Below are 15,929 nucleotides of genomic sequence, written 5' to 3' on the forward strand. Positions count from 1 at the left end.
GTCATGTTATAATTGAGAATAAATTGAAATTTGGTGTATTTTCTGGCCAGACTATAAAGTCATGTTATAATTGCAATTAAATTGAAAATTAATGTATTTTCTGGCCAAATTATAAAGTCATGATATAAACCAGAAAATTGACAAAGTATATGTATTTTCTGGCAATAATCCCTAATTTAAACATGTTTCTTGTTCTTACAAGCAATTAACCCAGACTAATGTATCCAATTAAATATGTCCTACATAATTTTTTGATGATCGGAAGGCTAGCTAGCATACAGAAAACTCATGTCAACGACTCATCATAAATGTCATTGAATTCAATAAAGTGGAACAAAAAATATTTTTTATAACGCTAAAATATAATAACACGGGATATAATAAACCTTATTACATATGCAATATCTTAGTTCATAAATTAATTATCAATGTGTAAATTACACGGTGTGATCGAATCAAAAAAAATAAAACATAGGAAAAAAAAAATCTTCAAGCATGCATGTTACCACCTGATTTGGTGGTTAGGCTAGGGGTGAGCATTCGGATTTCGGATCGGATTTTTGCCTGATCCGATTCGATCCGAAAATCCGAAATTTTCCTAAAATTCAATCCGATCCGAACCGTATTATCCGAAAATCCGAATCCGAAAATCCGAAAAATTTCGGATAAAATCCGATCCGAACCGAAAAATCCGAAATGTGAAAAAAAATTCGAAATGTCAAAAAAAAATCCGAAAACCGAAAAAATCCGAAAAATCCGAAATAGATGTCAACCTAACATATTAGATAATTACAATCAAATTAAGGTCATAATTAACAAGCCATTAATTATAATCAACCAAAATGGGAGTATAGGGTTAGAATTTAGAAATATTTAACTATTTAAAAACTAATAATTATATATATTTGTTTATAATATTATAATATTAATTATATTATAAATATAATTCGGATTTCGGATTTTTTCGGATTTTTAAGGTGCCAATCCGATCCGATCCGAAAATCCGAAATTTGCTTAAAATTCAATCTGATCCGATCCGAAAATCCGAAAAATCCGAACCAAATTTTAAATTTCGGTTTGGTTCGGATCGGATATTCGGATTTCGGATATTTTGCTCACCCCTAGGTTAGGCAGTTCGTTGCAATTGCAACAAGGTATTTAATTTTCATCCAATTTCGAGCTACTTTATAATCACTAGTACGACCTTCTGTGCGATGCACGGGCCACACAACATATTTTATTATTTAAAAATTTAAAATTATATAAAAATGTTAAAATATCATTATTTATGGATTAGATTAATTGGTAAAAAAATAAAGTTATATTAATTTAAATATTAATATTTGATTTGAAGGAATGTATAATAACAAATATCAACTTAATGAGTATAATAGTTAAGGTTTCAATATTTTTTTTAGTATAATATATAATTAAATAATCTTATATTAATTAAATTAACACATAATAATTAAATTATCATACAATAATTAAATTTAAATTATCAAGCAAATAATTTAAGTCAATCTCCTATTGAGCAAATTACTATAATAAAATTAATAGCTCACACTTAATATAACAATTTCGTACTCTTAAATTTTCCAACTATATCATAAATGTTAATATTTAAATAGTCCAAAACATAAAATAAAAAAAAGTACAAACAATATAAAATTAAAAATGACATCAAATATATTTATACAAAATAAATAAATATAACTAATTCAAATATTAAGTCACAGCACAAAACATAACTAAAAGTTAAATAAATCTATATAATAATTTAAATTCTAATTGTTAGATATATAACTAATTTTACCTAGCAAATTTAAATTTAAATTAATGCAAATTTCACTTTTTAAAACTTTTTTAAAAAAATTTAAAAGTTCTAAAATTAATCAATATAATGTCATTTGCCTTAATTGCATGAAAGATTACTACTATATCTAATTTTGATATTTAGAACGATCAAATTGAACTTTTTTTTTCATTATCATTTTTACATCGAATTAAAAGATCTTATCATGATCTTTAATTTAATATTCATATTGATTTTTTTTTTTTCATGAATCAAAGTTGTCACGCCTCATTTATTTAAACAATAACTATAACTGGGGTGCGACTAATCATTGAAATGAACAAGGGAAAAAAATCTTGTGAAATCCGAATAAAAGGGATAACAATCGGGCATCGTCCCTTTGAATGAAGAAAAGACATATATCCAAGTGATACAAATCAATCAACAACATAACAAACTCCATGATCACAAGTTTAGTTTCATGCTTCAAATAACCAACATTCATTAATCAAAATACTTGAGAGTCAATAGTCTAGGCTCAACAAAAGATATCGTTTAGAGTCGTAGCATAAAGGTCTTAAGTCAATGTTGGGAACTTTATGGAATATCCTAATCCTTGTTTTGATGATACCAAAATACATAGGTCTTAATTGTAATAGACTAGAACTGTTTGAACTCAAGTGTTAGAGTTCGTTTCTAGTTTAGCTTGCGGTTCTGAAGACTGAAGACTGAAGGACGAAGGACTGAAGACTGAAGACTGAAGATACCAACTGAAGTATCAGTTGAAGAATCAGTTCGAAACTGATTACTTAATGCATGCCGCGTGGACTCAGCGGGCTGATACTAAAGTCAAGTATCAGTTAAACATTCTTCCTCGGACTGAACTTCCAACGTTCAAAGAAAGCCACGTACTCCAAAAGTACAGCCGCATTAAATGCAGAGAATCTCAGGATCATCCCTCTCTGCAGAGGTCATTCCTATTTGGTGGCTACTTTATCAGAGACGTCACATCTCCTGCTCTTCAACATAGTCGTTCCCACCAAACAAGGAACCTCGAAGATTGAAGCCTCAGCCCAAATTCGAAAAGCTCTCCAACGGAAGAAATCTTGAAGACGTTCTCCGCCAACGGATCTATTCAAAACCTCTCCTATAAATAGCGCTCGATGATCACTTCAATATTCACCGATTCAAGGACATAAGCTGAAACTCTGCCAAAATAGTTTCTCAGCCAAAAGCTTAACCTCCCCAAAGCTTGAATCGAAGAAGAGAATTCCAAAGCCAAAAATCAGTCACTACTGATTACACATATTCTCTTAGACCTTAGGCAAACCTCTCTTAACCCAGAAGCCTAGGTCAAACTTGCTCCAAAGAACTTGTTCTTTGAAGTATAGTTGGCAAGTTTTCAAACCTCCTTTCGAGAGATAGAATCGAGTGTTTGAGTGGTAAAGGAGTTCAGGAAGGTACTCTGACTCCATGAGATCCTAGCGTGGGTTGTGCTAGGAGTGAGAAATCCAACGCGAGTGAAGTGTTGGTACTAAAGAGTGGAATCTTCCGTGGTACGGTTGTGTGCACCCGGCAAACACACGGTTCGGTTTGCAGTGCACCAGTTAAGCACTTGCGGAGTGGATTGTTGGTCTGATCAACCGACCGTGGATGAAGGAAGTGTTTTTCGAACCACGTAAAAGTCTATGTGTTATTTACAGCTTTCAGTTTTACATTCTTACTTGTGTTTCTTCTTGTCATAAACTGAATTCTGATTAACTGCAAAGAGAAACCTAAGACTAACAACGTGCTCAACCGAGGCTATTACGAAACAAAGTTATTTTCGCTGCGTATGATATTAATCTGACTGATCTATCCTCTGATAGTCAGGAAGAGTAATATCATCTCTGTTTTAGCAAACTCGACTGAAGCCTTTACGTGCATCAGTTAAGTTCCAGTAACTTAATTGATAACTCTTTACTGAAGAGTTTTTCAGTATCAGTCGTCAACCATGTTTGGTCAAAACTCCTTTTTGTTAACATGTGTCTTAGTTTGCTTGTAAAGTTTCGTTTTGATCTCTATCTTGAGATCCCTCTGTTTTAGAGGAGAAAAATAGCCCATAGGTGTATTCCCCCCCCCCTCCCCATATACCTATTCGAGACCCTCCGGACCTAACAGTCAAGAAAACGAAAGATAGATAAAGGCTAGTACTACAACGGAAGCCAAAATACAGAGTTGAACCCTAGCCTCAGCTCTGCCCCGTCAACACTAGCCATTAACCTAAAAAACATTTGAAAATATTTGGGCTAAGTACTAATGTACTTAGTAGGTTGCAACTTTTAAAACATTTCACAATTCGCAAGAGTAGTTTATCCAATCATACTGACATGACTTAGAAGGTTTTAAAAGTAAAATAACTTCTAAGCATGTTAAAACATTTCATATATATATATATATATATATATATTATTTGCGCGCAATTGTCACACTATATTCTGTTACTCGTTGTGATCCCGGACCTTTTAGCCATCGACGGATCTTTGTCTCCCGCTTACTTGAACTGAGGGCGTAACCCAAACAAGTTTACTTTGACCTCGGAACGCTACCCAAGCAGGCTTCATATTTCTCATGCTCCGGAACACAACCAGCCGAGCACCCTTATAACGCCTCTAGTTAGTGCCCGATGGAGATCAACCCACCGAGTCAGCTAACAAGTGTACACAATTCTCAAACAACGTGTTAAGTCATAAGACAACCTCAATTGATTAACTTTGCGAGCCTTAAACATAGTAGAATGCACATAAACATTTTATTGGATAAACAGTTTGTATTTCATGAAATATTTAAGCTTATTAGCTCAATCATACATTTGGAAAATAAGCCCACCTGTATAAGCAATGTATGTCGTTTAATCTTATCTCTGAATCGGAATAGCAACGCTAATCCTCACGATCCACAACATAAAAAATACACACACACACATAATATATATATATATATATATATATATATATATTGATGATTTAAAAATACATAAAAAATACACACACGCACACATAATATATATATATATATATATATATATATATAATATACATTTTCAACACACACAACATATATATAAATTTGATTTTAATATTTTACACGCAATTATATATTTCTAATTTATTGGTTCTAATATTTTTTATAATTTCATAATTTAAATAGATAAATAGTTATTATATATGTAATATATTAAAATAATGTTAAAATCAAATTTATATATATGCATTTGTGTGTCGAATATATATATATATTATGTGTGTGTGTGTGTATTTTTTATGTATTTTTAAATCACCAATATAATATCTTGATATATATATATATAATAATTAATCATCTAACTTATTTTTTATAAAAATAAATAAATCAATTAACAATATTTTATACATAACAATGTAATGTGAAATTACAATAAATATTAACGCATCTATGATGAATAAAAATAAGGTCATGTTATACTTAAGATTAAATTGAAACTTTGTGTATTTTCTGGTCAGGCTATAAGGTCATGTTAAAATTGCGATTAAATTGAAAATTGATGTATTTTCTGGTCAAATTATAAGGTCATGTTATAAACTAGATAATTGACAAATTACATGTATTTTTCGGCAATAACCCCTTTTAAAAACAAAAAATAAAAATGATTACAATTGATAAAAAGTAAATTTTTGTATATATAAAAAAAAAACTTTATTGTGCATATAAAAAATCATTATTGTATAAAAATATAAAGCATAATTCCTAGTTTGTACGAGAGAATTTATACCAAAATCCATCCCTAGATATATTGTGTATATATGATTTTCTTAAAAAACTTGTGCGGGATAATCTCCAGCTTAAGATTCATAAGACAGTGCTGATACTAGATCCAAAACCCTAAATCTGTGAGACGGTCTCACAAGACTTCCCCATATATCTTATTTCATACAGCATTTGGTTATACTAGTATTTAATTTTGTATAACTAAATAACTTTTTATATAAATTATTAACAATTAAATATATAAATTTAAAGACCGTGCTACGATGAATTCGACCCCAAGACTTTCTACTTAGGCATTAATCACTCTATGCCAACACACAACAAAAATAACTTTTAAGACTGAACTGGAGAGAGAGAGTGAGAAAAGCTGTCTAGGATAATCAACAAGACTCGCGTGTGCAACAACATGGTCATAAACTAACACACTGAGATGTATGGATCAGGTCGAAGTCATCAAGAATCCATGCAGTCACTCATATATGCTGTACTACAAAATCCATGTTTATCACTGAGGCAGGTTGCTGCAAAACGTAACATGAGAATCAGATCCACCAGCAATCTCAAACTATTGTGAAGCTTGTGGTGATCGAGCACCAACAGCTGGGGATGAAGAAACTCCGGCTGCTGCATAATCGGGCGTACCCTGCAGTTAATGCAAAGACTTAGGGTGAATTTAGATACATAACGCCCCAACAATGATATTCCCAACAATAAATGTGACAGAACACATACCTGTCGATTTTGGCTCATGGGTTGAGTGAATTTATGTTGCGTATGGGCTTGGTGATGATATTGCTGCAGATGTTCGTCTGGTTGCCTTGATGGATGGTGGTGCACGTTGTGTCCTTGCGTATTCATAGACCCTTGCTGCTGTTGTTGCAGCAGCTGATAGCCCTGATACTGCTGGTACTGCTGCTGCCAAAGCAGCTGCTGTTGCTCCTGCGAGGCGTGCTGTTTATACGCCAATTGATGCGCTTGGTAAGCATTGTCCTGAGATTGTTGGTATTGGTTATCATGTGCCTGCTGAGAGTTCGGTTGAGGCTCATGACCTTGCTGTATCTGCGGATGTTGCTGCTGTTCGACGTACTGCTGTTGAGACTGAGGCGGCTGCTGATTCATATACTGGTGCTGCATCTGGTAGTAGGGATGTTGCATTTGCAACTGCTGCTGATACTGCTGTTGGAGGAATTGCTGCTGCTGGTAATGATACTGCAGCATCATCTGGTTCATGGCCAAGCTCTGTTGTTCTGGCCATTGTTGCTGAGTCGTTGGAGCAGTTGGATTCTGCTGAGCATGAGAAAACGGTTGGGTGGAAAAAGGTTGCTGCCCTGCAGATATACTGATTGAAGTCGGAGGTGTCAAGGCATCCGTTTGCTGGTCCACATCAGTTGCTCTATCCTCCGACTGGCTATGCTGTTGGCTAGCAGGATACTGCTGAGCATTGCCTTGATTCATTACGGGCTCATCCTGTTCAGTTGCTTTATCATCCCTAACAGCCCCTACTTCCAACTGGCTACGTCTTCCCCTACCTTGATTCATTACTAATTTATGGCTATCAGCATAGGGAGATTGCTGTAACTTAAGCTCTCGATCTTGAGCTTGGTCTTGGCCTTGCAACCTTGATGCTGCATGTCCGGGAGGTTGGACCACACGATCTAGTTCAATTGAGTCATCGCAGGTGCTAGAAGGCCCTTCTGGATAATGCACTTCTGTTGGTGCATTATGCTGACGACTCACTGTTCCATCTCGTTCAAATTCACCACGGACTTTGAGAGAGTCGACTGAATGAATGCTCTTCGGACTAGTTCCATACTCATCGCAAGACATAGGGATCAACTCCCGAGATTCGTTTTCCTGAGACTTCAAAGAATTATGGTCTGATGAAGCTGAACGCTTCAGCTGACTGAGCTCATGATCCAACTCCGCTTCAACATTGGGCAAACTAGAGGGGCATGCTTCAATTGATTCAGTTGTCTCTGTTGACTTCCCAACCTCATCTTCTTTAGACTGTATACCTAATTCAGCACTGACATCCATTAGCCCCGGTTCATCTCCTCTAGATTGGGACGAGAAATTCTGGTCTGAATCACGCACAGCCAAAGCGTTCTCTTTGGCATGGTCAGAAAATTCAGCAGCAACAACCATAGGCCTCAGACCGTCTTCTCTAGACTGGCATGAAACTCCTTTAGCTGGTTCACTGTCCTGAGATTCATCACCATTGGACAAAACTTCTTTGGTCAACAGCAGTTGCTGTTTTTCCTTGGCGTTGCTGCTCTGGTCCATAAGAGGGGCGGGCTTTCTTACAACCTCGTTGGGATGGACTCTGTTACGCGCTGGAGATTCAGGTACCTGTCCTTGCCCATGATGTTGGTCGGAATGGTTTGTGGATGGCTGGCTAAGCACAGGGTGGTCATACTTCCCTTTTTTATCCCTGGCCGAACCTATTGGGTAACTGCCCGATGCAGGGTGCTTTGACGGAGTCTTAAACCTCAGCGACTGGGGAAACAATTTGACATGACGATTCCATGCCTCTCTTATATCATGCAAAGTCCCACAAAGATTGACAAACTAAAACCATTATACAAATATTAGGCATCAATGCAGCATCAAAAGAACAAGAATCAGGTCGAGCAGAGATGAAGAAAATTCTGGCTGAGTAAACTGAAGTTTATAGTTTACACGGTAGTAGATTCAGTAAATATGCTTCTCGGAAGTAGTCAAACAATATCACCCAGCCAATTTAGTTCCAATACGAGTTGGCCGCATAACAGTTAACACAGATCATAGATATCACTTGAAGAGAATACAAGAAAATATATCAATTTACTAACATCTTACATTCCATAAAATGACTATGAATTCAAATAATGCAAGAACGATCACATAGTGACAAGATAATTGGTGTCAGCATAATGATACCAAGTGATGATGGAAAAACTGACCTCCAAAAACAAGCATGATATGTTCTCTCGATCTTTGGCATCCAAACCTTCATTTTCATCTAATCCGGGTGAAATGGCATCTGCTATGAGTGAATTTATGATGTTGAGATGGCTTACTCCTTCATGAGTCATCGCAAATTTTACCAATTCCTGCACATGAGAAAAAACAATCGTTTGTTGACCTTTACCCTTGGTGGCTTGGTCTAGAGAACACGAAATTTATGCTAAAGACAAGTAAATCTAGAGGAGAAAAGGGGATAAACGGTTGATGGTCTCCGTACATAATTTTTTAAAGTAAATATGAAAACATTGGTGATCTATTTAATGATCGAAGGAAGGAAAAACACACCCAACAACCGCATGCTAGTCTTCAATTACCTTATCAAATAAAAAAGTAATAGAAACAGTAATAGTACCTCTAAAAGGATTCTGCAATGAGGCACCTGTTGTATACCTTTAATTAATACATCTCTAGAAGCAGAAGTGCTACCTGTTGTCTATCAGCCAGTTAGGTTTAGTTAGAAAAACTTATGGAATCAAGAACAAGCGACATAATATATCATGACAGGAGAAATTAAACAAAAAGCATAGAGGAATATTCCAGAATAGTGGTGACAAAATCTCCGGCACCCAAGAAGAAGCCAAGACATTAACAATAGTTTTTGCACTGCTTTATACGGCACATAAACCTATGCTAGATCAAAATTAATCTAAGTTAAATATGTTTTCCAAGTCGAAAAAGTGGGGGCTAATTGTGAACACTCTCAGCAGATTTCTTTTTCACCATTCATTTCTTTTGCAACTTGCCAAAGCAAGAAAACTGCATTCTTATGAGCATTACAATATAATAGACAGAATGAAGTTTTCCTGATACAGCATGGTTGGAATTACTCAATCATACCAAGTATGTAAGGCGGGCAAAGTGCACATACAGAGTGGGAAGATGGTGTAGCTTCTGTTTCTCCCTAGCTTTTATAAGTGCTTTCTCATATGTGGCAGAAGCTGCTGCAAAGTTCCCCTGAAAGTTCAAACGATGCCTTAGCATAAAGTTCCTCAACCAAGTGCAAGAAATATGCAATAATGCAACCCATACCAGACGTCTTTCCAGGTTGGCTTGTGCAGCAATGCTTTCAATGAAGCTGGAATCAGTTTTTGGATCACAAAGAGCTAATGCAGCACGAGCACCATCTGCGTCTCCTATGTGCTCCTTGAACCTTGCATCAAATAAATGAATTTCTGGTACGCTCTGCACCGTATTAACAAAGCAGAAATCAAATTCTCCAAACCGAAGACATAAAAGTTCTTTCTTTTACAGAAAAGACAAAATAGATGTTAAAATTAGATAATATGTTTCACAAATAGTAGAAAATGAAGGTAAAGGAAATTAAATTTAGGAAAGAGCCAATGTTCGACTTCAAAGAATATTATATATCCTCCTCACTCACCTGGATAGGACGCTATCAAAAGCATCTCATTTGTTAGATAAGGTTAAATGCAGAAAGTTTAACCAGAAAAGCCAGTTATACAGATTACAAAACATTGTACACGTATTTCCAAGCCATACCGCTTACAGCTTATACTACCAAGAATATTTTCGGATCTTGGAGACCCCTTCTCACACCAAGACAGCAGAGGAACCGTGCATCAGACATAGGGGTGTAATCGAACCGAGCCGAACCGAATAGTGGTGTGCTCAAGTTTGGTTTGATAAGTATCGAATCGAATCCCGAACTTTACTTACCGAATATTTTGAGGCTCACGAGCGGCTCACGAGCCTAATCGAGCCTATACGAACTTTCTAAATTTATATTTATATTCAAAATATTGATTATTTTATTTTAAAAATAAATTATTTTATTTAAAATATATTAATTATTTTCTTATAACAAACAAAATTAATTAGAGATATAATACAATTATTATTAATTTTAGTGGATAAATATAAGTTATGTCTACTAATAATTTATATTTTTCAAGCTGAATCACTTGACGAACATGTTCACGAGCTAACGAGCCGAATACTACTAAGCTCAAGTTTGGTTTGTTTATTTTACGAGCTTCTCTAAACGAACTTGAACAAGCTTTTGTCGAGCCGAGCTCCGAATAGTTCGCGAGCGGCTTGGTTTGTTTACAGCCCTAATCAGACAGTTTAACTGTATCCATATATTGACTAACTTTTTTTGAGAGGGGATATATTGACTAACTTAAACACAAATGAGGCAGAATTGCACCTTTAAAAATATTTGAGTGGCCCGGGCTAGGGCAGAAATAGCCAGTTCACGTCCTCCTTTTGATTCCAAGAACTCCACATACCGTATCCAGAATTCAGGGTAATGGGCACAAGGAATCAAGCATCTTTCATAGAGTTTCATGGCCTGCACACATAGACACATTTAAATATGGTATGGTAAATCCATACAAAAGAATTATAACTGATAAAAACTTACCCAGTCCAAATTGTCTTGCTTCTCAATGAAATCCAGGTAGATATGCCAATTAATTAATTGGTCATCATCAAGAGGAGTAACATCAAAAAAACGCCTCTGGATCTTTGTCTCAAAACGCTTTACTTTCTCATCCAGGCGGCATGCTTCCAGATAGAATTCTTCACCAATAGATCTATATCTATCCAGCGCTTTGGATTTGAGGGGTCTATCAGAAGAATCTAGCATATCCTTGATGACAAGAGAAATTTCATCTTTAGATAAATCTATTGCAGCACAAGGAACAGATAGTTGCTCTACTGTGCTGTCATATTTTTCATATCCAATCTCCTCTTCCAGATTCGCCACAAACTGCTTGAAGCTGGAGTACAGGGTGAAAAAATGACAGGGTGAAAATAAATTTCAAGAAGGGGAAAAGTACGCACAAATTTGAGTGCCAAACATAAAGATGAAATAAGCTCCACTACATCGTAAAGAGACAATACAAGCAGCAACGGTCTATATAGAATCTCATTATTCATTATTTTATGGAATTTCAAATTGGCAGTCAAAAAAGTTATATGGGAACATAAGCTTAAATAAAAATAATTAACTGCTCACCCGCTTGTTAAAACACCAACATATTGGATATATGAGGAATTCGAAATCTAATAAATTAAAGCTTCAAAATGGAGCTCATCTTCCATTATAATCCTACCCCGCAGGCAAAGAAGGAAATTTGAGATATCATCCTCCTTTAAGAAAAAAAATTCCTCCTGTGCATGTTGATGAGAAGATGGTAGAAGATCAATTTGGTGTTTCCAGCATTCTTAAAAAAAATTATTTGTATCCTTTTGGAGCCTATTGAATGTTTCAGTATCACCAGTTGTAGTTTCTTCCATCCTCTGACCCAATTAAAGAAAATAGATAGCAACCTTAGAGGAAAAGAATATGACGGAGAGTGCATAGAACTTTGCATTTCAACCAATTCTAGACATTCATTTGCATGAAGAATCTTACCAAACCTCTAGATGCATAGCAACAAAAATTATTGCTTAACAATTGGAGAAAATGGACAATGTTAGAAGGCACATGTCATAAACATGTCAGTGCACATAGGAAACAAAGTAGAAAGTATGGATGTAAATCCCCATTTATGAACTACATTAACCTAAAGGAAAGTTCAGAATATTCAGTCTTAAGTAGTAGTTTTCGAGTTGATGGTTGAAACATGTCATTGCACATAAGAAACAAAGTAGAAAGTATGGATGTAAATCCCCATTTAAGAACTACATTAACCTAAAGGAAAGTTCAGAATATTCAGTCTTAAGTAAGTAGTTTTCAAGTCGAAGATTGAACGAATCTGACTAATTGACATAGGAGCGACCAAGTATATTCAAATATATGGTGAAGTAATAAAATGAAATTCTCAGGCACCTTTCTTGTTGTGGATAATTATTTTGAGGTACTGACTTGACTGTTCAATCATGTTTTACCCAAATTTTAGCATATATAGTCCTAGTATGCCCTAAAAATGTGAATGACAGAAATAAATAGGCAAGTCACAGGTGTGATATTAGAGAAACTATTGTGGACAGTGGGCACTGAAAAGCATTTTTCCACCTCTTTTTGGATAAGTTGGAGAATGACATACTTATCATAATACAACCGCAGCTTCTTTGTCGGAAACCTCAATGCCCAGATGTAACTTTGTGCAAGAAAGCTCCACCCCTCCTGATTGAATTCATATTTCATGTACTTGTCCCATAGGACATGGCAAAAGTAATCCTTTCCAACAAATGAGATGGCTCTTTCAAACAATCTGCCCAAATGAACGACAGATTGATTGTAGACAAACCAGTATCCGATAAAAGCTTCAGTAATACAAGAAAGTTACTCATTTATGGGAAAACTTGCATGCATGGTTACATCAATTAGCTTGATTGACTTGATATCTATCTGACATGACTTCAAAGACAACATATTGAAAAACTGCCCGCTCAATATGTATAATCTATATATACATATATATATATATATATATATAGAGAGAGAGAGAGAGAGAGATTGAAAAACTGAAACAGGTTGTTGAAACATTTGTGTTCATATATTTGACAACTGCCACCTGCTTTGTGCCTCGATTAGCTTAAAAGTTTCCTCACCAAATTCATAGACCACAGACAGATAAGCCTGCCAGCTTCAAGGTCTAAGATTTTGCACAGATTGTAGACATACATAACTCATTAAGGAAATGGTTAACTCTTTTTGGTATTAACTCCAAACAATCCGAGATCATATGCATACTTTTTCAGCATTCAAATTCTCTGCATGAGATATAAGACTCAGGATCAGGTATTATTGTACCCTTCCCTTAGGTAGTACCTTAGTACCCATGCATTTTTGTGTATAAAGCAAAGCAGTATTGTATATATAATCATGCATCTTTTGAAAATTGCATTACATGCATATATGCAATAATGTTAATGTGTGTATGCCGTTTCAAACTCACACATATAATGTTGTGTTCAACGTTATACGGTTTTGTGTTTAACATCATGCAGTTGTATGGTACTACCTAAGCAAAGGGTACAATACGATACCTTAACCTATATATATATATATAGTAAGGGGTTAGGCTATAAACCCATCTTAAAATATAAAATACGAACTATTGAATTCTATGTAGAATACGTCTGAATTCACTGTGTGAAATGTCTGAATTTCGAAAATTAAAATTTTTCGCTCCCTATGGTATTCGAAATTAGGACCATGAATTCATCCAACAAAATCATGAATCCACCGTAGATCTTCATGATCTAAGGGCTGGAAATGGTTCCTATTTTATATTTTAAAATGGGTTTTTATTTAGCCTATCCCTATGTGTGTGTGTGTGTGTGTCCGTGTGTGTGTTTCAAGACTAATAACATCTATCTAAATTTGGTCTTATATCCATTTACGGAATTCTCTATGGTGAAGGTCAAAATTATAGAAGTAACACTACTTCATTGCAGTTTTTCCCTGATGCCAATACGCACAAAATATTGACTTCATGAACCACATCTGGAATCTAATAATAACCTACTCATGTATTACTTTTCTCATAAAAAGCTACACAATATAGCTCCAAACAGAAAAACATTCAAGCATAGTTGCATACATTATTATCTAAGGAAGCGTCTAAAAATGGACAGACTCATTGATAGTACCGACGAATATCCACAGGGGATTCAAAACAAGTTGCAGCAAATGTGAAATAATCAGCCCAGAAACCGACTGAATACATTGCCACTTCCACTGCTCGTTCATAAATATCAACAGCTTCTTGAGAGTTGCAAAACTTTGCCTTCTGATGAGCATATTTCTCCAAATGCCAATGACACAATGGGAATCTTGACAAAAAGGAGTCATATGCTAGGGAAATAGTATTTATATCCTCCTGTAATTCAAAGTCACTTGTTAATTGGAGCCGGAAATAGTATTTATATGTTCCCCGCAATTCAGAAATGGGTAAATTGTTGTGCATTCACCAACCAGTACAAGCATGTTTATGCATATCCTAACCGTATCTTCATAACAAACATATCCTTATGTATATTATGATATCAAACTTTTGGCAAAACTTACTTGCTGATTTCTCGATAGCATATTACACAATTTTCAGTGTGTGCTATCCAACATACTCAGCAAAAACTGTATATTATGGACCTAAACTGAACGGCCATCAGTGGGAAAGGAGTTCAAACAAGGATCATAAAGAGTGCCTATATTTAAGCATATCCAAGATTAACTGTTTAAGCATCTGCCACTTGAGCATTCTAGTAACAATGTCAAAGACCAGGATAATCTTTTTCCAAAATAATATCATAGACATGTTCAGCTCATGGTCCAAGACATATTTATGCTCTCTCAGTGCTGTCCTATTGAAAATAAGAGTTTAGTTCTACCGATTAAAATAAATGCAGAGGCAAGCACATTTAATGAAATCGTCGTAACAGAAAACCTAATAATAGCAGAGAAAAGTAAATACAGACATACTGGCGATGCAGTTTCGAGCTCCAAAATCAACGATCTCCAGGCATTGTAGTCTTGCGGGCAGCCAGAAATTACATTGCTAACTTTCTGAGAAAGACTGATGCCTACAAAAGCACATGATGATTGATTAACCACAATTACACAGCTGAAAATATATGCATCTAAAATTAGAAAAAATCATCTTTCAATAAATGTTTCGTGGACTATAACGAACACTAAGTAGAGATGGATACTAGTTTATGAAAAATGCAATCACTAACAAATATATCCAACAATTTTACTCGTTTAAATCTATTTGTATTAACTAAATCAATATGCATAAGAACATGTAAATGTCAATTCATTTTGCTTACATAAATGGGTGAATAGAACCCAAACTTTTTCAATGGGGCACCTCGTTATACACCAATTGATCAAACAAACAGAAAGGGGGGAAAAAAGAAGCCTGTTCTTCTCTACATTAAATTCGAACTTTCAGCATGGTACGATAAGCAAATATAGATAAACAAAATAAATAAAATAAAATAAAGCGACTAAGATGTATAGAGCAATGAATTAGCTTCCATTCTTATCCTTCAAACCAATTTTTTTCACACGCACGAACCGAATCATCTAAGTGGACAACAGTTAAGGGTAATTGGAGTGGAATATTCACTTGAACTTGCGGCGGCGGAACTCTGCGCTGTCATTGAAAGAGCTTGCAATCAACCACCACTTCCGCCTATTAGGGTTTCCATACCAGTAGCATTTCATGTGTTTCTGCATTCGCCATGAGTTCTTCTCCTTTTCTCTCAGGGCGTGTAAATGCGTGTTTGCTGCTTTGTAAATTGTAAGGGATTAGCCCATATAGTTTAAATTCGGATACAGTAGCTATAATCCATCAGATTATTTGTCCTTAATTGCGTTTGGTAAATCTATTTTGGTAGCCTAAAATAAGATCTGGAGAAGGGC

The 15,929-nt window shown here is 35.3% G+C and overlaps 1 protein-coding gene across 4 annotated transcripts; it reads right to left on the minus strand.

The window, feature by feature from the left end:
- Positions 1-5,939: 5,939 nt before the first annotated feature.
- Positions 5,940-15,929, minus strand: LOC131013570 (pre-mRNA-processing factor 39-2). Of its 4 annotated transcripts, XM_057941690.1 has the most exons (13): positions 15,634-15,902; positions 15,332-15,433; positions 14,982-15,082; positions 14,153-14,382; positions 12,601-12,768; positions 10,971-11,328; positions 10,755-10,898; positions 9,617-9,769; positions 9,425-9,541; positions 8,940-9,020; positions 8,524-8,673; positions 6,314-8,149; positions 5,940-6,224 (listed from the first exon to the last, which is right to left on the minus strand). In XM_057941690.1, exons 1-13 carry the CDS (start codon positions 15,665-15,667, stop codon positions 6,147-6,149), a joined length of 3,552 nt encoding a protein of 1,183 aa, XP_057797673.1. In that variant the 5' UTR covers positions 15,668-15,902; the 3' UTR covers positions 5,940-6,146. The 4 variants fall into 4 exon arrangements, with proteins under 4 accessions (XP_057797673.1, XP_057797674.1, XP_057797675.1 ...); XM_057941691.1 differs by lacking the exon at positions 15,332-15,433 and having other exon boundaries at positions 15,634-15,929; XM_057941692.1 differs by lacking the exons at positions 15,332-15,433; positions 15,634-15,902 and having other exon boundaries at positions 14,978-15,082.

This window comes from Salvia miltiorrhiza, chromosome 2 (genome assembly GCF_028751815.1).
Source record: "Salvia miltiorrhiza cultivar Shanhuang (shh) chromosome 2, IMPLAD_Smil_shh, whole genome shotgun sequence".
NCBI classification, from domain to species: Eukaryota; Viridiplantae; Streptophyta; class Magnoliopsida; order Lamiales; family Lamiaceae; genus Salvia; species Salvia miltiorrhiza.